Raw genomic sequence first — 19,224 nt, forward strand, 5'->3', positions numbered from 1 at the left:
ACTGCTGCATAGCTCATGACGAAGGTTAAAGCTACATCTATCTATTTCCTGCCTCCATTCCCTCCGCTCATTGAGTCATTCACGCGTCCAGGGCCCAACTGCTCCAAGATTCATACTCCCGTCCTATCTTGTACTTCTCCATTTTTTGGCTTACTATGCGTATTTACTACATCCGCATAGTATATGTCCCATATATATTCGCATACGCTGCACGGACAAGCATCAATCAATCAATCAATCAATCAAACCTAGCTCGTAGCACCGACTACGACTAAGCAAAACGCACGCAGTCGCGGACAGGAAACCTGCATACGTATACAATCTGGGCGAGAGTATGGTGGGGTATGTCTTATGATGGCACTTTTGCTGGGGTATATGATGTGAGTTCGGCATGGTGTTATAGACTATAGCAAGTTACATCGCTGCGTGGGACTTGATATAGGCGATTTCGTTTTCGGGCGAAGGGTAGTTTAAGAGAATGAGATGCGAAGAAGAAGTAGAACGTGAGGGAGAGAGAGGGAGGAAGAGAGAGAGAGGGAGAGAGAGAGAGAGAGAGAGAGAGAGAGAGAGAGCGAGAGCGAGAGAGAGAAAGAGAGACAGTTAAGTTGTGATGTATTTGATATGGAGAAAAACTAAAATATTAAGCTAATCTGGAGTCAAGAATGGAATTCTCGTTTAGAGGTGTTACGCTACTATTGGATGTAAGTAAGACAATGGCTGATATCTCGTCTTGGATGTTTAAGACTTAGTAGAGTGTGTAAGTAAGTGTTTTTTGTTAGTATGGTGTTGCTACTATGTTGTCTATATACCTATGATGAGTACTAACTTTCAACAAGGTATTCGATTCCCATTCAGATGATCTTCTTATACATCTGTTTGAACACATATCACAACTACGCTATATCTACACATGTAATATATTCCTACTACTCCTTACCCCTGAGCCCCCTTAGAAGTTAACTCCATATATACATGCCCTCTAGATATCTCATAAATCCCCACCAAGTGGTATAGAGTGTGTATCCCTAACTTAACATAATATGGTTAAAGTCCACCTTCGAGCGAAAATAGAAATGAAAGCTATAATCACACAGATGAGAATAGCAAGACTTTGTTCTCGTGATATAGGAGGAGATACCATGCCATGGTACTCTACGAAGGGGTACTTATAAGCCTTTCTCGAAGTAAGTGAGTGGCGAGGCTGGAGATGTAGCGAGATGGTGTTGTTGATGAGCCTTAGAGAAGTTAAGGTAGAGTCCAGCCATGCTACTTTCTCTTACTACTAATGAAACTACCTAGTACTCTAAGTACTCCATTATGATTACCTATTAAGTCATTAAATTAGACTGCTCTTTTCGGTCATTCACCATGATAGAGGCATAATGTATAGTAGAATGACACTGATATGTCACTGCTCAAATGTCAGCTGAGGTTTGATAAGGCTTTACCAAACAAACAAGATAAGTAAAAAGAGGCCTCATCCTAAAGAACTTTGCCGTTTACCCTAACAGTCCCATCGTGAAGCGAGTCCATGGTATTCCACTGCGAGGGGTCATGGAAACCTATACCGGCAATCACCGCCAAGCCATCCAGCTTCCTACACAACTCAACATACAACTCCTGCAAATATGCCATGAACCCCTCTACATCCTCCTCATCCACCCTATCTTCCCCCTCTCCCAAATCCTCCTCCATAACGCCCCGCACATTCTCCCTCGTCAGCCTCGCGACCGTAGCATAGCTCTTCAGATCCTGAAGCCCATCCGCACTGTTCTTCACCAGATCCTCCAGCACACCGAAGATCTCGTCCACGCCGTCTCCCATCCCCAGATGCGCCATAAAATGCGTCCTCACCCGCGCTCCGCCCGCCTTCGCCGTCCCCGTCACGACAATCCCCATGCATGTTGAGAGCCCGGCCGTGGTCAGATCTTCGTCTGGCCCTGCGGCGACCACGGCGTCGAGACCTACGTCTGTGCGTGCTGCGAGTCGTCGTTTGCAAATGCTACTACTGCTCCCGCTGCTGTCGTCGTCGCCGCAGCTACAACTGGACGCGGCGATTCGTGCATAGCCGTCGTAGTCGAGGGCGCGTCGATGCTGCGGGAGTGTGGTGGTGTGAAGGCTTCATGGCGGGTTAGCTGCTTTGACTCGCGGTGTGATTTAGGGGGGCGTACGTTTGTGTTGGGGTGATGACGGCGAGCACGGCAGATGCCCAGAGGCTTGTGAGGAGGAGGATTTGGAGGGGAGGCATGGGGCGAAGTATGCTGGGTATGAGTGGTGTGAACGGATGCTCTGTGCGCGGTTTGAGAAACTCCTGTCTTGGTTCACGCTTAGTCGCTCTAATATGCGACGAGATATACCTGTTTGATATGTAGAGCGTATCCGTAATGGACACTTGGAGAAGAGGCATCGAAAGTATCTTGTATGACTATCCGTTTAGACAAAATAACTCGGTGCTATGACACACTTCTCGCTCCCGAGATTATCTGCCTTTGTGGCACGAGAGCAGGTCACTATTGTATCCAGGCGCTACAACCCTATTCATGCCAAAGCGAGGATTTCTATGCATTCTCTTAAATTGCATATTGATCTACTCGCTAAGAATCCGTTATAGTCGGGCCGTATTCATGGATGACTAGAATCTAATTAGTACATTGATTATAGCAAGCTATTTGGGACATCGCATCCACAGGATTATGACCCAATCATCACAGGCTTGTTTGACTTGTCTATGGTTTGCTAAGGAAGGGATCTAGGCGCACGGGCAGTGCTAGAGAGTCATGTACATCATATTCCTCGGTATACGACTTTCGAGATGCAGCTGGCCCGGCAAGCATCTATCCTCGTAAACATACGAGGCCACTGGTAAGCTACTAAGGAGTATCGTGCCCAACGACTTAGGCATCCATTATATCCTTTCTCCCTAATTGAACTAATTAACAGCTTTCAATACGGGGCATATACGAGCCGTATCCGAGTGCTGTGTACATACAGAGAAAGTAACTATGTACCCATCTTGTAGACTTTGGCCCACGCCCCTGAACGTTGAGGAATTATTTATAGTCCTGTATATAGTAGACGTGGTGTGAGATTCTTCCATGTGTACTTGAACACCCGCTCATGACTGTTTGAGCGTTTATCAATGACATGTCAATCAATATCTCTTTCGTCCAGGGTGTGGTGACGAAGATATTCTAAGCATCGCATAATGAGCCTTTCGCTGGGATTCTTGTCCTCTTCTACTTCGGGATGTTGAAATTGGTTGTCTTCCCCAGAAAATGAGCTAGGACATGATGGCACTATGCCTGCGGATACATCTATAGATTGGTTTGAATTGAAACTAGATTGGTTCCGGGAGTCGGATGGTACGAGACTTGATGGGGGGACATGTTTGGTGTGAGTTAGAGGGGGAGCGGTTTCCGAAGATGTATTCCGTTGCCTTTATTGAGTTTTAGTACTGCAAGCCATCATCCTAGGGCTAAAATTTTACTTACTTCATATTCGCCGGCTCAAAATGTGGTGGCGTCTCTTCCCGTCCCGTCTCTTCAATCGCAGGCAGCGGCTCTTCACTGAAAACTCGTTGGAGGGGTGTACGAGGATGTACGTTGGTACCCATGACACGATTGATCTCCCCAAAAACGACGGATCTTGGATGTAATGGCTCATAGTCCCATTCCCTTACGTAAAGATCACACTCATCACACAATAGATGGCCATTTTTCATGCGCTTCCATCCAACTGAGTTTCGCGTGGAGCAATGGAAACAGATATTAAGCAAGTCACTATGATCTTTCAAGCTGGGATATACGTCATCTGGCTCGAGGTTCAACTTGGCATGATTGTAATTGGCCAAATAAGTTTCAGTTTTGCGATCCTTTCCGCTGAACTCATCTACAGTCGTTGGAAGAGATGATTGGGGGCCTGAAATGGAGTCTGAGTCCACTTTTCGTTCCATGATGAATTGTTGCTTTGGCTCCCATGATATACGTTCTTGAAGCCTTTCAGGTCTTGCATGTATATTTGGATCCTGTGCCCATGGTATGTTCTCAGCGTCTGCAGTAGAACGTGTTTTGTACTTATACTTGCTCGTTTCAGAGGCTGGCAACAACGACTGTGAGAGGAGAGAGAACGGGGTGCTTTGAGATTCTGTATCTTCCAAGCGCCAAGGTCTCTTATTGTCTTTACCACTTCTTTGGTCTGAGGTTCCGTCGAAGGGCCGGATGATGGAGTCGTCACTCCTACCAAGATGTGCTGCAATCAAGAGATCGTTGTTCAGCTGTGAATGGACACTAGAATCGCCCATCGGTAGCTGTACAGCTACCTGCGCTCCTTTTACGGTGCGAAATTCTCCGACTGATTGGTGATCTCCTGTACTATCAGATGAATGGCTTTGCTCGGCTACTGTAGAAAGTTGTGCTGGGTGTGTAGCCTTCAGACTCTGTAGCATGGCAACGAATTGTGTCGTTTCGTCGCCTTCAGTCCCTTCATAAACCACCGGTGTTGTAATTGATACATGAGTGGACTCCTTGTCAGAGCTACTATGGTCGACGAAGGATGTATAGCTACGAACAATCATCGTCGCTATCCATATTAAGTGCTCCTCAAAATGAGCAACGACTTTCACAAACGCAGTTCCTACATATTTGAGACACAAAGAGCACTGCGGATGATTCTCATCGGTCGGATCTGTCATGTGTGTCAAAAGGTGCGATATCCATAACACTCTATCGCCATATAGTTTGTTCGAGGATGAACAATCTGGATCCAGGCATATCCACGCTCCTAGATCCTTTAGAACGTGGTTGCTATCGAATATTAGCAGCGGTGGTCTCAATGGTTGAGTCTTGAAACCTACATCCACGACGCGTCATTGCGATAATCCACACTCTGCTGACAGAAACTACAAACAAATGGAACCCCTCTGCGGTCGGTTTCGAGTATCTCTGGCAGATACATCTCGCGTCTGACCTTGTGTAAGAGCCAGGCGAATGGTACTCTGGCCATAATCCTGGCTCTCGATTCATGCGACGCATAACTTGGTTCCATTGTGGTACCTCTCAAGTCCTGTAGTCTCAGCAACCGGGAACAGTTTGCTTGGGCGTGTCGTTTAATAGCTTTGTCGTCTGCCTTGGGAAAATGATGTTGAATAAGTTCAAAAAAGTTCTGCAAAGGGTTGTGTTGCTCGCCAATGTTAACAGGGCGACTTGCCTCCGGTCGCACTACTGTATCAGTCGCAGGGCGCTCGAGAGACATGGCCAGGTCATCGAGCGCACTGATAATCGATGTTATATCTTCGTAAATCTCATCAACTCCTATTCTGCTTATAGAATTACTGGTGTCTGACACTGTGAGAGAGGCTTCTGCTTTCTCGAGCAAGCTGTTAACACTAATAGAATATTTCGATTGATTTCGTCCAAACTCTGTTAGGCCTGAACATTATCAGCATGATTAACTTCACATCAGAAGGAACAGACCTTGGTATAGGGCTTCTAGTAGCTGATACATCAAGGTTATCACATCGTCGCGCAGACTCTGGCAATTCTCCAGGGATTTGTCTAGAGCTCCGTCGGAGGCGTTCAAAGCTTTACCCCAAAAGCCTAGCATCAGATGATCACGTAGGAACTGGTCAACGTATTTATCTGACAGTGTAGAGTCGAGTCTTCCCAGAGTATGCTTGGTCAAAGGGAAAAGAATCATGGACATGTTGAGCAAGGCCCCTATCATACCCTTTTCGGCCGGATCGATGGCCTCATCGAGCCATGCCTCGTCCATACTGAAGGAGTGAGCACCCTCGACCAAAATCTCCATTCTGTCGGGCTAGAAGATCGAAATATATAGATAGTCCTGAGAGAAGACAAAAATATACATCAAAGGCAAAGGAAGATCAATGCTAACGATGAGCGGGGAACCTCAGGTGATAAGGCTGAGCATTAATTGGCATGCAGGTTATGCCACAAGGCAAAGGAATATCAATGATAACGATGAGCAGGGACCCACAGGTGATATGGCTGAGCATTACTTGGCATGCAGGCTATGTCACAAGGCAACGAGGGGATCAGGCTGTGGTAGAATCGGTTCTATAAGTTGGGAAAGTTGCCCACCAGATTAGGATCGTTGTCAAAAGGACTCGTCATATATTCGATGGTATGGAGGCTGTGGGTGTTGCTCTCGGGTTGGTGCCCATACTAGTCACGGTTGCTAAGACATGTCGTTCAGTCAGCGATAAGCTTGACACTCTACGACACCGTGATATCGTCGCGAGGCGCCTATGGATAAAATGGAAAGGTCTCCAAGCACGATTCCGACAAGATTGTATACGATTGCTGCGACCTGCATTAGTGGATAGATGCAACGAAGACTGTTGGGATCTTCTAATGAGTGGCATCCTCTGCGAGCCCAGGACAGCATCAGATATGGCTATTGGCATTAATCTGCAAGACCTCATCGAAAAGCATCTGGAAAAAGTCTTTGGTAGAGAGAATGCAAAAGTCTGCAAAGAACATCTAAGAGAGATCAGCGAGGTTCTCGACGAGGTCCGACAAGATTTGTCCAAGGTGGAGATAATGAATCAAAAGGTCACTAGTGTACGTACTGCTTACTTTGGTGCGAAGCACCAGGATCTTAATCTGACTTTCGAGATCCAGGGAAGGGCATCACTCGCCTCGGAAGGTGCTAGCCTGGCACTCAATAAAGAACGACACGAAAAGCATTTGGAAGACCTACGAGACTGGATTAGCGACTTCTCGGCGTTGATCAAAGCTTGTGAAGACACCAGCACAGCATATGAGCCTCGCACACTCTCGATTCCTGTTCCTAGCTATATTTGTGCTGTACGAGATGCTTCAACAGAGCTATACACCATGTTGGAGCAAGCATGGTCATGTAAAAATGTCAACCATGAAGGTCACCATGCTGGACTACTTGTCACAGCGAAGGTTGACTCAGAAAAAGCCGTTCACATGGACCTGTCCATTGCCGTGCATGAATGTGGTGGCGCCGTGCCAAAGGCAACCGGGCTATCAAGGTGAGTCATTGTTAGCGATTCAGTAGCAGTTTGGACGTCAGACCGACTTCATCTAATGTTCATCTAGCAGTCGTCTTCTTGTAAACGTTAGGAGCGTTTCGATTACACAGCCAACCGATCATCAATGTGGGGGACGTAATCTTACCATAACGAAGAATGGACCGTTGAAGCAGTACTGCTCGAATGTCTCAGTTTCAAGCCCTTTGGGGATTCACTTGACGCAAGTCCAGAGCATCTGTTGCTGGTTATTAGGCCAAGCCACGAAAGGTTATTGGGGCTACCTAGGACCTGGCAACACATATAGACATGAGTTTTTCAGGCAGGTGAATGGCCTCAGTAGCGTAGAGGTACCCCTAACACAAGCATTGAAATTCGTGTCAATGGGACACCAAATCAAATTGGCCCACTTACTCGCACAAACTGTGCTACAATTCAACTCGACGCCTTGGCTCCGTCCTGGGTGGCGACTGAAAGACTTTTCTGTTCCAGCGATCGTCACCGGGGCTCAAGCCAGCAACAATCACGCCAAGTATGACTTCGCTACCGTACATGTTAACAAGGCACTACCGGACCATCGAACGGGAATCCATGCCGCGAAGGGCGCCCAGATCGATGCTCTTGAGGAGCTCGGTGAGCTACTCGGAGTTAGGAATTGGAGTCTTTGCAATCTCGGTATAGCCCTAATAGAGCTTGCCTGTCAGAAGCCTATTGCAGAGATGAGAACAGTGGCTCATAGTGATGACGTGGTAACTGCAAGAAAGATTGTGAAGACTATGAAGACACCGTTCGGGTTCAGGTACTGCAGTATTATCAGACGATGCTTATTCAACGACTTCGTCCCTGATGTCGTCGACCTGAAAGAGCCCCAGCTACAAGCTGCAGTGTACAACGAAGTGGTTAAACCGCTTGAAGGGATGATCGCTGACTTCGAAATGATGAGTCTGAGCATGGCAGCGTAAATATGAATTATTCATTGTGTTCAAATGTATTGAGCGACGAGGTCTTCAAGCTTGGCCTGCTCATTACGGAATATACTGATCGCCTCCTCCAATTTGATCAATTCACGGCCGTCATTTCTCTGCTTGAATGATTGTCTCCATTGCTTCTCTTCTGTGATATTGCTCCAATAGTCCATACCAAAAGAATCGACATTGCCATCTACCTTGGTCCCGCTTTCGTTGAAGTAGCTTGCATATTCTTCTCCGCCTTCTTTCTCCAGAACTTCAACATCAGTTCCATTCAGCCCATCTAGTAACGCGGGTGCGATCGTGATACAGTCAATTCCTGATAGCTGAGCACACTCTTTTACACTCGTTAAGCTTGCCGCCAGAACCTTCGTCTTCATCTTTTCTTTGGCGTAGAACTTCTGTGCTTCCACACAAAGTTGGAAGTTTGGGCTTGGATCGATGTACCCAACTTCAAAGTGAACTTTGAGCTCGTTTACATATGGTGCGATATAGGTGCATCCACTCTTACCTGCTAGGACGGCCTGTTCCATGCAGAAGAGAGTTGTTGCAAGTGTATTGATGCCCTGCTGCTCGAGTACCTCGCAAGCACGGAGTCCTTCCCATGTCGATGGCACTTTGATGCAAACCCGTGATGGGGAGAAGTCGGGTGCAATGAGCGAGAAGAGCGAGATGATGCGTTCTGCATTTATGATGATTTGAGCTGTTGAATACGAATGTATGGGGTTGACTTGAACGTGCACGCAGTTGGTCACGTGTGGTACGATGAGTAGACACAATCTTATGGTCTGTTATTCATCAGTTCATGAGCTATGCGTATGATGCGGCGGCAAGAAAACATACGGCAATCTCAATCGCTAATTCGGCGATAGACACATCAGTAAGCTGCAGTTCACTACTGTCCTTGAACTTTTGTGCTGTAGCCGCAGCGTCGCGCAACAAATCTGCATGTTTGGCCTTTGCTAGTTCTCCGTATGCGATAGCTTGATTCGAAGTGTTGTCGACAAAGGGGCCAAGACTTTCGACTATCTGAGCGTCGAGTGTGTCGCTACTTACTTGAGATCGCTCTCGTAGGTAGTCAAGAAGGGATTGAGGTTTCATGCTATGCACTTGATTTTTATAACGACAAAGGTGTTTCTAGCTCTTTGAACCAGTTGAGATAGCTTTAAAGTAAGTATGAAGAACAAAATGTTGAGGATACTTAGCTTGACAAGTGGATCGGATAGATTGCCTGTTATGGAACAACAATGGCTTCGGGTAGACTACCATCCGTATTGTAGATCTGACATCTAAGATATCCTCCTTGGATCCCTTGCTAGAGGCACTTACCTAACTTATATGTTGAAAGCTAAAGTAGGTCTTGGAATGAGACGTGCGAAGGATATTCCACTGCTCCCAATTAGGCAGTCGAACCGCACGGCAAGTATGGCGACCCTCAGGTTTGCTACCTACCCAAGAGCTATAACTCTTGGCACTTGTAGTCTTCTCTATATCTTCTGACCGGGACTCGCTATAAACATAACACCCATATATGAATGTATAATGGTATTGGAATACTATGCGATAACAATATAAGTATATAAGAACCTCTCTATAGGCGTTGATCCATAAGGTTTCAAACATCATACAGGCTAAACTGGAGTATTCAAGAGCTGAAAACTGTCTCAAATGAATTTCATCCTCTTAATCTATAGGTCTATATATACAGTAATGATATCTAGACTCTTATATAAAGGTAGAGACGGTTACGACACGTGTGCTACGCACGCAACGCCGATATATGATGCGGAGGTTACTAGCTCGAGATCGGGGGGCTTTAGTGGCTGAACATCCATGCGGGGACATCCCTGCCTCTGATATAGTATATGCGAAGACATAATCATAGATCACAAGCTTGAGGTCGATAGAAGACAGCGAATTGTTCCTGCGGCGTCGTCTAGACTTCAAGATGACTTCTCAGTCTACACCAAGCAGTAGCCTCCGCCTACAGGGCAAAGTCGCTATAGTGACCGGAGCTTCGTCCGGCCTAGGCCGAGCCATCGCGTTGGCATATTCAGTTCAAGGTGCATTGGTGACATGCGCCGATCTGAAGCCAACAGCGCGCCCGCAGGTCCCAGACGAGCTCAACATTACAACTCATGAACTGATTCAAGAGCGTGGTGGGCAGGCAATATTCGTCGAGGCCGACGTGACAAAGACCGATCAGGTCGAAGAGCTGGTCAAGCGAACTGTTGCGACATGGGGCAGACTCGACATGTATACGATATGGTCATGTTTTGTTGTGTTGCGCTAACACGTCCCAGACTTGTGAACAATGCGGGTATAGCGATAGAGGCCAGAGAACGTTTCCGACTGCACGAGACGCCTGAATCGACATGGGACCAGACTCTAGCTGTGAATGCCAAGTCGGTATTTCTGGCAAGCAAGTTTGCATTGCAGCAAATGCTTGAGCAGGAGCCTTCAATCTCTGGCGAACGCGGATGTATCATCAATATGAGCAGCATATATGGCCTCGTTGGCGGCTCATTTGTACCTTCGTATGCCGCAAGCAAAGGTGCGGTAAGTTTGTTGACTATGCAGATTGCGAACGATTATTCCAAAGACGGCATTAGATGCAATGCTATATGTCCAGGACGTAAGTCCGTACCATGTTCCTCACCTGAACTTGAATCTTTCCCGCATTGATGATGATGGACAAGTACTGACAGCCGCAGACACGCGAACTGCCATTTTCGAAGACACGGAGAAATATCAGATGTCGAAGGAATGGTTCGATCAAAATTACCCCACGGGTGTCGGCAAGCCCGAAGATATCGCTGGAATGGCAGTGTTTCTGGCCAGCGACGATGCGAGATGGGTAACTGGAACTCGCATGCCCGTCGATGGAGGATTTACTGCTCGTTGAAGAGCACTCATGCATTATTTCATGTCGGCGAGGTCGTATGAAGCTTATTATCGACACAGAACAGCGTCTTCAGCTCACGAGTGCTGGCGTCATTTACGAGGAAGAGAAGTCAGTGCATGCTTAACTATGCATCTCGCCCATATGTGCATAGATTTGTCACCAACAAAGCGGGGTCTGTAGCGAGGGAGGCTGGAGATCTAGCAATATAGCAACTAGGAGATCTAGTATTCATAGTTAATTAGACGATCAGTGTCTGAAAATGGAGATCCGCCCCCAAACCCCACTCGAATCTTAGTGCCACTGTTAGGCCTCCACTGAAGGGCCTACATTGTCATACCCGATGTGTATAGTATTCTTCATTCAATTCACTCACGGGCTTGTTCTGTTCCCAATGGACCAAAAATTGGTCCGAAGATGATGTAAATGCCTCAAGAAACTGCGAATGGGTACAGTGCGTACAATTCCCAACTATGTATCACAAATATGTATGTCCTCGTAGGGATCCTGCAGAAATGGATTACCCCGCCGGACATCCTAGGAGGCGTTAAGTGTTAACTTAAGTCCGAGAGACTCATGCACTGCCAGCTTGGACGATGACTGACGGGATTTGGTTGGTTCGCTCGGAACTGTATTGCGACCCCATGCTGACTGAGGCGCGGCGCGTTACTAGCTCAACAACTGCGAACTTGCGTGGACGTACATCGTATCGCAAGATACATAGCACCCTAGGATTAAAATCAGGGCTCTCGTCGATGTGTCGATGGAGCCTGTAGGATCGACGGCGTTAATCCTTTTACGGACAGGTATCTTACCGTGCCACTTCCCAGAAACTTGCGACAACGGCTTAGGACAAGCATGGACACAGGCCACCTAGCATTATATCATGCTCGATTGTTCCCCGCTCCCTCGATATCTTCGAGTCTTGTTCCCATCATACCAAGTTTCACCGTCGAACATAGTCCAGCAACAACGCAGTACGAGCACCAATCGTCCAGACCAAATTATCCCCGATTTACAACATGGTCGCCGCCGGAGAAGCGAAGAGCGCCGTCAAATACGAGACTCGTCTCTTTATCAACAACGAGGTATGCCCAGAACTCTTAGCTAAACGCCCGATACAGCTGCTGACCCCTCGCAGTACGTTGAGGGCACTGGCAAAAGATTGACGGTCAGGAATCCCAACAATGAGACGATCGTAACCGAAGATGTACAAACGGCGAGCGAAGCCGACGTTGAAAAAGCGTTTGATGCCGCCCAGGCCGCATACAAGGGAGAGTGGAGCAAGTGGACAGCTTCGCAGCGGTCTGCTGTTCTAATGAAGGTGGCGGAGCTGATCGAGAAAGAGGCTGGAAGAGAGGGCACGGACGACGATCCCAGTCTTCCTCATCTTGAGACGGTCGCTATGGGCGCTCCAGTTCAAGCTGGCAAATGGATTTTGGGTCTTTGTGCTGAGGTCTTCAAGTGTAAGTCCGCGCGCGACGCTTGTGAATGACAAGCCGGTGGCTGATTCGGGCCTACACGATAGACTACGCAGGCTGGACCAACAAGATCCCTGGAGAGCAGTACCCTGCCGACGATGGCACTTACAAGATCGTCTCGTACGAGCCCCTTGGTGTCTGCGCTGGTATTGGTGCTTGGAATGTCTCGTACATTCTCTTAGCTAACAAAATCGCGCCTGCCCTAGCGGCTGGCAACACTTTCATATTCAAGGCATCGGAAAAGTCTCCTCTCGGTTGCATTCGATTCGCACGCATCTTCAAAGAAGCTGGAATTCCTGCTGGTGTGGTCAATGTCATTACAGGTGGAGGTGATGTGGGTGCTTTGCTCGCTTCGCACCCACGTATCCGCAAAATCAGCTTCACAGGCTCCGTCCCTACTGGAAAAAAAATTCAAGCTGCAGCCGCGAATTCCAACCTCAAGCGTGTGACCCTAGAGCTTGGTGGAAAGTCTCCAGCTCTGGTGTTTGAGGATGCTGACCTTGAGAACGCCTATAGTGTCTGTGCTGACGCTTTCCTTTTCAACACTACGCAAGCCTGTATTGCCAGCTCGCGTTGCTTTGTCCAGGAGAGTATCGCACCCGCCTTTATCGAAGGTATGAAAAAACGCTTCGCCTCTCTGGGCAATAACATGGGCGATCCGTCCCTCGAGACTACTAGCTACGGACCCCTTGCAGATCAAGCCCAATACGACCGTGTGATGAGCTTCATCGAGGCTGGCAAGAAGGAGGCTGAGCTGGCCATTGGTGGTGAGCGTGTCGGCGAAAAGGGCCATTTCATCAAGCCGACCATCTTTCTGAATGCCAAAGACGATGCTTCAATCTACCGTGATGAGATCTTCGGTCCGGTGCTAGGTATCCGCACGTTCAAGACAGAAGAAGAGGCGATCGAGCTAGCGAACGATACTAACTATGGCCTGTCGAGCGTCCTACTGACAAAGTCAATCTCTCGAGCCCTTCGAGTATCACGACAGATTGAAGCTGGAACCGTGGCCATCAACCAGTCACACTCAATCTCAGTATCGGCACCATTCGGTGGGTTCAAGGAGAGTGGAGTGGGCAGAGAATCAGGCCGCGAAGGGATTATGGGATATTTGCAGAGCAAGACCATTCTTATTGGCATGGGTGTCTGATGACTTGGAAGTAAGTCAGACTAAAACTTGTCAAAACAATCCCAGAGCGATTGATGATTTTGCATCTACTATGCCCTCCGTAAAGTGAAATTGTTTTCATTCACCCCGAACCAGCATAATCGCTTTCTTGACGATCTCCCTATCTCCCTCGAATGTTAATCTAGTCTCCGCTTCATCCAATCCAACCCACACCGGCTTGAACTGCCCTTCAATCACCCTTGCAGGCATGTGCTCCTGCCCCTCCCTTGCCACAGCAACATACCACCAGATAACCTTGATGCCGCTTCCGTCTCCCAGCTCTCGATGAGTAACGAAGAACGCCTCTCCCTGAACTGTTTCCTTCCTCGCCCTGTCGCTCGCACCAGGGCCCCACATGGGCAGAGTACATCGAGTCTCCATACTAACCGGCAGCATCGAACATTCACAGCCTGTCTCCTCACAAGTCTCACGGAGTGCAGCTTCGGCACGCGTTTCGGCAATATTGCGGCGTCCTTTGGGCAGCAGAAGCTGGTTTTCGGGGAGGTAGTGGAGGAGGCAGATTTTGAGGGCTGATGAAGGTGGGTTTGAAAATGGTTCATGGTATGAGAAGAGCACGGTGCCGGCGGACTCGATGAATTGCGCGGACGAGTATTGCTTCATTGGCCATTTGGAGGCTGCCATTGTTGGGACTGAGGAGAGTGAAAATGTGATTGAGTTGTGATTACGTGATGGTGATATTTTGAGTTGGAAGTGAAGTGCGTCAAACGGCAGTGCGATATCGAAAAGCGTTCGTTGGAGTTGACTCAATGATTGCAATTGACCTGGAGGTCAAATACGCGGGTTTGATGGGTTGTGAATGTTATATTTCGTAGGAGTGCTCTTTACATCACTGATCAGGCATCAAGAGCGAAACAGACCTGTATCACACTGTAGCCTGATCGGAGGATTTCGAGATGACTCTTATGAGAACAAAGACACCTTCCAGGCTTTGGATTGGTTAGACGAGTCGCGCCAAGCGGCCCGCGGTGCTGCTCCCGGGGCTAGTGCCACGTGGAGTGAATCGTGTTGTCGTTATCGGATAATGTCTGATCTCTATACTATGTCAAAGTGCGAAAACCACACATGGACTACGGCACTATCATACACTGATATGTTCATAAAAAAGATGGATGAGTGCTATGTCAGAGTGACCCTACGACTCCAACTCTAACCCTTGGACCGCGCTTTACTTCGCCTACATACAGCGTGCTGCCGCGTAGCACTATTAGTGATTACAAACGCACGAGTCACCTAGCATCACAACCAGACAACTTAACACACGAAAAAGTATCAACAATGCTACACTCAAAAGAATTTTATTCCAAATTATGTATCCTAGAAGGTAGTCTCTGCACATCTTGGCTCTCCGCGCTTAGAACGCCGCAACAGCAGCGAAGGCAGCAGCCGCGAAGGCACCAACGTTCGCAACGCCCATTGGAACCGCTGCGCCGGTAAATACGGGACCGGTGAAGCCAGGGCCGGAAGGCTTGGTTGGGGTGGGCACGCCGTGGCCGCCGGTCTGGCTGGGAACGCTGCCACCGCTGGTGCCTGGTGCTCCACCGGTTGGGTGTGGGTTACCGCCAGTTGGTGGGCTGCCTCCGGAGGTACCTGGGGCACCGCCAGTTGGGTGTGGGTTCCCACCAGTTGGGGTGGGGATCTCGGAGGACGATGAACCGGAAGGAGAGGGTGACCCGGAAGGTGTGGGCTCAGGGGAAGGCGTGCCGGAAGGTGCCTCGGATGACGTCTCTGAGGGAGTGGGCTCAGGAGTGGGCTCAGAGGTGGGCTCGGGGGTGGGTTCGGGAGTGCCGGAAGGCGTAGGCTCTGCGCAGCCTGCAGGGAGCGAGGTCTGGTCGGAGAAGTTGTTGACGCCGGTCTGCAGGCTATCGATGGCGGGCTGCGAGAGCTGGAGAGCAAGGTCACGCTCTTCACCTTCGTTGAATCGGTTGGCGACGGAGGCCTGGAAAGCCTTTGCGGCAGCGAGCTGATCTTGGAGAGCAGCGAGGACGGTGGGTCCGACGCAGGCGGAGACAAGAGTTGGCTTCTTGTCCGTGGCGTCTTGAACGGCCTTGGCGGCAGCGTCGTTGAGCGCGTTCACCTGGTCAAGCAGGGTGAAGCCCTGGTCGATGGTGATCATGTTTGTGATCTGATCGACCGTGTTCTTTCCAGCAACGAGGACTGCAATAACATTGTCCGATGCTGCTTGGAGGGCATCGACCTGCTCGGGCCGTTGAATCCGAGAACTTGGGCGTCGAGAGCATTGGTAGCGTCGGCGGCATTGACAAGAGCTTGCCTCAGGGTCGCGAGTTCAGCTTCGGTCAGATCCTTGCGCTGGAGGCGACCTGAGGATGCCAAAGCACCCACAGCAAGGAAAGGGAGAGCGAGAGAAAACCTCATGATTCCGATTGAAGTGAATTTGAACGAGTGAAAAAATCTGGATTTGCGAGAGCTGAAGAACCACGAGGCGTTTGAGAGGGCTCACGGCCATATGATGTATTTCTTTCCAAGCTTCACATGCCTGCTAGAGATTAAGCGGCGTTCAGAGCTATTGATGTTGAGCTTAAAGCAGCTAAGATGGGAATCGTGGAGGCATTTCCATGGTCTAGAGCATGCCACGAAAGGCACGACATAGTTTCGATTGGCTAGTCGCCAGTCTGACTAGCTGCAGGCGATGGTCGAAGTCGCCCAAATTTGCGAGGGAAGCATTCCGTCCTGCTTATTACATGCAGAGTTAGGGGACAAGAGCATTTGATTTCTGGGGAACTGGTAAATTTAGACGACATGTGGCGTCTGGGGTACTTGGCAACGTTGCGCTTAACGGTTAGATCGACTGTCCGCTTTACGTTTTGCAACACCTTGTGGAAATTCAGGAGTAGTTTTTGCAGGACCACTACAAACTAAAGCGGCTGCCGAGGTCCACGCCACAACATGCACGTGAAACCATTGTCCTTCGCACGTGGGAGCCCGTATCGTATCAGAGCGAACAACGAGAGACTCGACGTGAGTCAGCTGTCGACTGCGTTTATCTATAATTGCCCACGTTTGTAGATGTCACATTCCACGAAACCCGGTAAGCGGGAACTTGGGGTTGAAGACATGATACACAACAGGGGTGCACCCTGATCAACACCAGGATAGTACGTGTTCATGACCCAAGTGGATAGCAGATTTGGCCTCCCTCGGTTCAGAAGTCCGTGTCCCGCACGACGTCCCGCTTCTCTCCACTTTATCAATCGGATCCCTTTGGACCAGAATTATTACGACATTACCGGCTCAGGCACCCGTGTCGATGTCTGCAGTGTACACTTTTGCTATGGACGCTGATAAGTTGCCTAACATTTCACATAATAGTTGCGTTGCTTTAGAGTAGCTGATGCTCTGCCAGCGGTACTAAGATAGAGTCGACCCACAGGGTAAGTTGGCCAAGAAGACGGCAGGTAAGTATCTATAGTTGGAAGGGCCTGTTTCCGCCCCAAAAGTCTTGAACACCTTCGGAAGGTGACCTTCCTCAAGTCTTATATCTTTGCCCCAAACTAAATAACTTACTTTGTAATATTCACTCTTACCTGCACTTCTAACACGTTCCGGTATGATCTATAGATATAGGTCAGGTTAGCTCTGTGTCTAATGATTATTTTTTTCTATCTTTTCATCTCCTACTTCTCTATACTGCTTATATATCATATAGATTTTACTACGACCATTACAGCAGATACTAGAAGTATCTTCAATATAAAGCAGAAGAGACATCTCTTGAAGATTCGAATCTAATTGAACATGTCTTACTCCTTTCTAGAACTTAATTATAATAGCTTATAGTAGTTTAGTAGTTTGGATATCATCTTAGATCGATAACGACATAACCACCAGTAAGTTTTTTAAACGTCTATACTCTTAATTCAAGATATCTTTAGGCACGTTACCTCTTTATAGCTATGAAACTTTGCGTAGCCCTAATGCTTTCCTAGAGCTTATCTTAGACTCGTCTAGTCTTCGATATCCTGGGCTTCTATCCTTCATAGAGAGACTGTAGCGTATAGCCATGATATCACTAGTCGATTGAGTTATTAGGAGACTTTCACCACTATGTACACTGCTCCTATCTCCAGGACTTCATGGCGATCATGAACGATTATGTACAGCTGATTCGTCCAGTTGATAGTTAATGCCAGTCCAAAAGTCTAACCCTTGACATTTCCAAGCTCTTGAATGCATCTACCACCACCATCCCACATACAACCCAACCGCTTACACGACATTCAGCGTATAAAACAACAACGCATCCTGAATCGCATTATGAATATTCGCCACCGCCGCCAGGCCCCTCGCCAACACATCCGGATCCGCACCTACCAACTTCGTAGCCACCGCCGCACTAAACGTATCATGATCACTCAACAGCAACGCCAAGCTCGCCACCACAACGGGGCCCAGCGCACCCTCCTGAAACTCCTTGAGCTTGGCCTTCAAATGTACCGTGGCAGCCGGGATGCTGACGTTGACCGTGTCCTCGACCGTCTGCACGATAGCGGCATCCTCGGCCTTGCTGTACGGCAGGGCGGCGAGCGCGTTGACGAAGCCGACGCGGTTGACGTTGTGGATCTTGAACACGCCCTCGAGCACGGGGACGCCGTTGACGAGGGAGGTCGGGAAGGGCGAGCCGGTGTAGTCTTGCACGATGGCGTCGAGCTCGAGGACGGCGTTGTGGATGTTGATGACGTCTTGCACGGTGGTTTGGCCGTTGGGTAGGCCGGCGCGTGGGGTGAGAGGGGATGTGATGGCGGCGGCGGAGGCCGTGGCGGCGAAGAGAAGGGCGTCGGAGAGCAGCATGGTGGGAGCTTGAGGGGATCTGAACCAGGAAGTCGTAGATAGTAAGGTCGTGAAGAAATGCGGAGGATCGACGGCCAGGATTGAACCTTTGAACGGGCTCAGGGAAGGGTTTTTATAAAGTGCATTGCAAGCCTTAGAGATTCCCTGTGCGCCATCCCGCACGTCTACCTCATTTTGCGTTTTGCTTGCATATGGGAATTGGGGCCGAGGTTTGCGATTGAGGATAAGTGGTAGGTGCCAATAGCGGCGTGTAGTGACAGGCGCTAGAGGTGCAGTAGTTCGATGGCCATAGTGGACTGTTGCTAATCGTCGATCAATGTGAGCCAGTAAATTTGTTCAGTTTGTATGCAGGCTCAATCTGAAGGCTTGAAGTCATGAGGACGATGTCTCGCAGATACATCCAAAGATAGTAATTGTCAATGCATGCATTATCGCATGGCGTCATGCTTTAATCGAACGAAATGGTAGTACTCCCAGATGGCACGTCAAACGACCTTTCTATTCACTGAATCTGCGGAGTTCACAAGTGCCATCCATGTCTCTAGTTAGCGCCGACTGCTCCTATACTTATAGCCAGCTATAGGATACCAGAGCTAATATAGTAATGTATAGTATCCATATGCTACAGAAAGCTATCTACTTTCTGGAATGAGTTCAATCGATTGAACATCTTCATTTTAACTATACGCATTATTAGAATTCGATATAACAACCAATGTACTCCAAAGTCATAACTTTAATATATCCGAATATATATCCAAACATACCATCATCCGTCTGACACTAAAACAGCCCATTTATTACACCACTTCGTCGGACCATAAGCGTTTCAAGATTATTACCTTCCTAGTACATATATT

At 48.5% G+C, this 19,224-nt stretch overlaps 9 protein-coding genes across 9 annotated transcripts; 3 read left to right on the forward strand and 6 right to left on the reverse strand.

The window, feature by feature from the left end:
• Window positions 1-1,482: 1,482 nt before the first annotated feature.
• Window positions 1,483-2,407, reverse strand: EJ05DRAFT_502574 (uncharacterized protein; the record flags this gene model as incomplete). The annotated part of the gene is made up of 2 exons (XM_033747279.1): window positions 1,483-2,119; window positions 2,172-2,407. The coding sequence occupies 2 exons, from the start codon at window positions 2,405-2,407 to the stop codon at window positions 1,483-1,485; spliced, it is 873 nt and encodes a 290-aa protein (XP_033598559.1).
• A 740-nt stretch (window positions 2,408-3,147) lies between these two features.
• Window positions 3,148-5,805, reverse strand: EJ05DRAFT_487910 (uncharacterized protein; the record flags this gene model as incomplete). The annotated part of the gene is made up of 4 exons (XM_033745650.1): window positions 3,148-3,436; window positions 3,492-4,802; window positions 4,853-5,426; window positions 5,472-5,805. The coding sequence occupies 4 exons, from the start codon at window positions 5,803-5,805 to the stop codon at window positions 3,148-3,150; spliced, it is 2,508 nt and encodes an 835-aa protein (XP_033598560.1).
• A 302-nt stretch (window positions 5,806-6,107) lies between these two features.
• Window positions 6,108-8,064, forward strand: EJ05DRAFT_478140 (uncharacterized protein). Its single transcript, XM_033744396.1, has 3 exons — window positions 6,108-6,581; window positions 6,642-7,021; window positions 7,089-8,064. The coding sequence occupies exons 1-3, from the start codon at window positions 6,144-6,146 to the stop codon at window positions 7,978-7,980; spliced, it is 1,710 nt and encodes a 569-aa protein (XP_033598561.1). The 5' UTR covers window positions 6,108-6,143; the 3' UTR covers window positions 7,981-8,064.
• Window positions 7,997-9,316, reverse strand: EJ05DRAFT_512666 (transaldolase). Its single transcript, XM_033748358.1, has 2 exons — window positions 8,830-9,316; window positions 7,997-8,774 (listed from the first exon to the last, which is right to left on the reverse strand). Exons 1-2 carry the CDS (start codon window positions 9,085-9,087, stop codon window positions 8,001-8,003), a joined length of 1,032 nt encoding a protein of 343 aa, XP_033598562.1. The 5' UTR covers window positions 9,088-9,316; the 3' UTR covers window positions 7,997-8,000.
• A 544-nt stretch (window positions 9,317-9,860) lies between these two features.
• EJ05DRAFT_539913 (NAD(P)-binding protein) lies at window positions 9,861-11,143 on the forward strand. The gene is made up of 3 exons (XM_033749560.1): window positions 9,861-10,242; window positions 10,290-10,621; window positions 10,701-11,143. Exons 1-3 carry the CDS (start codon window positions 9,935-9,937, stop codon window positions 10,889-10,891), a joined length of 831 nt encoding a protein of 276 aa, XP_033598563.1. The 5' UTR covers window positions 9,861-9,934; the 3' UTR covers window positions 10,892-11,143.
• A 440-nt stretch (window positions 11,144-11,583) lies between these two features.
• On the forward strand, window positions 11,584-13,519 carry EJ05DRAFT_518719 (aldehyde dehydrogenase; the record flags this gene model as incomplete). Its single annotated transcript, XM_033748707.1, has 3 exons — window positions 11,584-11,976; window positions 12,030-12,354; window positions 12,417-13,519. The coding sequence occupies exons 1-3, from the start codon at window positions 11,911-11,913 to the stop codon at window positions 13,517-13,519; spliced, it is 1,494 nt and encodes a 497-aa protein (XP_033598564.1). The 5' UTR covers window positions 11,584-11,910.
• EJ05DRAFT_90553 (NUDIX domain-containing protein) lies at window positions 13,456-14,544 on the reverse strand. Its single transcript, XM_033750048.1, has one exon. The coding sequence runs from the start codon at window positions 14,177-14,179 to the stop codon at window positions 13,616-13,618; it is 564 nt and encodes a 187-aa protein (XP_033598565.1). The 5' UTR covers window positions 14,180-14,544; the 3' UTR covers window positions 13,456-13,615.
• Window positions 14,545-14,909: 365 nt separating this feature from the next.
• EJ05DRAFT_539916 (uncharacterized protein) lies at window positions 14,910-15,671 on the reverse strand (the record flags this gene model as incomplete). Its single annotated transcript, XM_033749561.1, has 1 exon — window positions 14,910-15,671. One exon carries the CDS (start codon window positions 15,669-15,671, stop codon window positions 14,910-14,912), a length of 762 nt encoding a protein of 253 aa, XP_033598566.1.
• Window positions 15,672-17,588: 1,917 nt separating this feature from the next.
• EJ05DRAFT_478146 (uncharacterized protein) lies at window positions 17,589-18,538 on the reverse strand. Its single transcript, XM_033744397.1, has one exon. The coding sequence runs from the start codon at window positions 18,362-18,364 to the stop codon at window positions 17,783-17,785; it is 582 nt and encodes a 193-aa protein (XP_033598567.1). The 5' UTR covers window positions 18,365-18,538; the 3' UTR covers window positions 17,589-17,782.
• Between the last annotated feature and the right edge of the window lie 686 nt (window positions 18,539-19,224).

This window comes from Pseudovirgaria hyperparasitica, assembly GCF_010093815.1.
Source record: "Pseudovirgaria hyperparasitica strain CBS 121739 unplaced genomic scaffold EJ05scaffold_12, whole genome shotgun sequence".
Lineage (NCBI taxonomy): Eukaryota > Fungi > Ascomycota > Dothideomycetes > Acrospermales > Acrospermaceae > Pseudovirgaria > Pseudovirgaria hyperparasitica.

What these genes read in the sequence shown, in the direction of transcription:
- EJ05DRAFT_478140 (XM_033744396.1), top strand. Translation starts at nt 6,144, where the DNA reads ATGGAGGCTGTGGGTGTTGCTCTCGGGTTGGTGCCCATACTAGTCACG. An exon ending in TGAATCAAAAGGTCACTAGT is followed by an intron (nt 6,582 to 6,641) that starts GTACGTACTGCT and finishes TTCGAGATCCAG; the next exon opens with GGAAGGGCATCACTCGCCTC. An exon ending in AAGGCAACCGGGCTATCAAG is followed by an intron (nt 7,022 to 7,088) that starts GTGAGTCATTGT and finishes ATGTTCATCTAG; the next exon opens with CAGTCGTCTTCTTGTAAACG.
- EJ05DRAFT_512666 (XM_033748358.1), bottom strand. Translation starts at nt 9,087, where the DNA reads ATGAAACCTCAATCCCTTCTTGACTACCTACGAGAGCGATCTCAAGTA. An exon ending in AATTAGCGATTGAGATTGCC is followed by an intron (nt 8,775 to 8,829) that starts GTATGTTTTCTT and finishes GATGAATAACAG; the next exon opens with ACCATAAGATTGTGTCTACT.
- EJ05DRAFT_539913 (XM_033749560.1), top strand. Translation starts at nt 9,935, where the DNA reads ATGACTTCTCAGTCTACACCAAGCAGTAGCCTCCGCCTACAGGGCAAA. An exon ending in ACATGGGGCAGACTCGACAT is followed by an intron (nt 10,243 to 10,289) that starts GTATACGATATG and finishes AACACGTCCCAG; the next exon opens with ACTTGTGAACAATGCGGGTA. An exon ending in CAATGCTATATGTCCAGGAC is followed by an intron (nt 10,622 to 10,700) that starts GTAAGTCCGTAC and finishes TGACAGCCGCAG; the next exon opens with ACACGCGAACTGCCATTTTC.
- EJ05DRAFT_90553 (XM_033750048.1), bottom strand. Translation starts at nt 14,179, where the DNA reads ATGGCAGCCTCCAAATGGCCAATGAAGCAATACTCGTCCGCGCAATTC.
- EJ05DRAFT_478146 (XM_033744397.1), bottom strand. Translation starts at nt 18,364, where the DNA reads ATGCTGCTCTCCGACGCCCTTCTCTTCGCCGCCACGGCCTCCGCCGCC.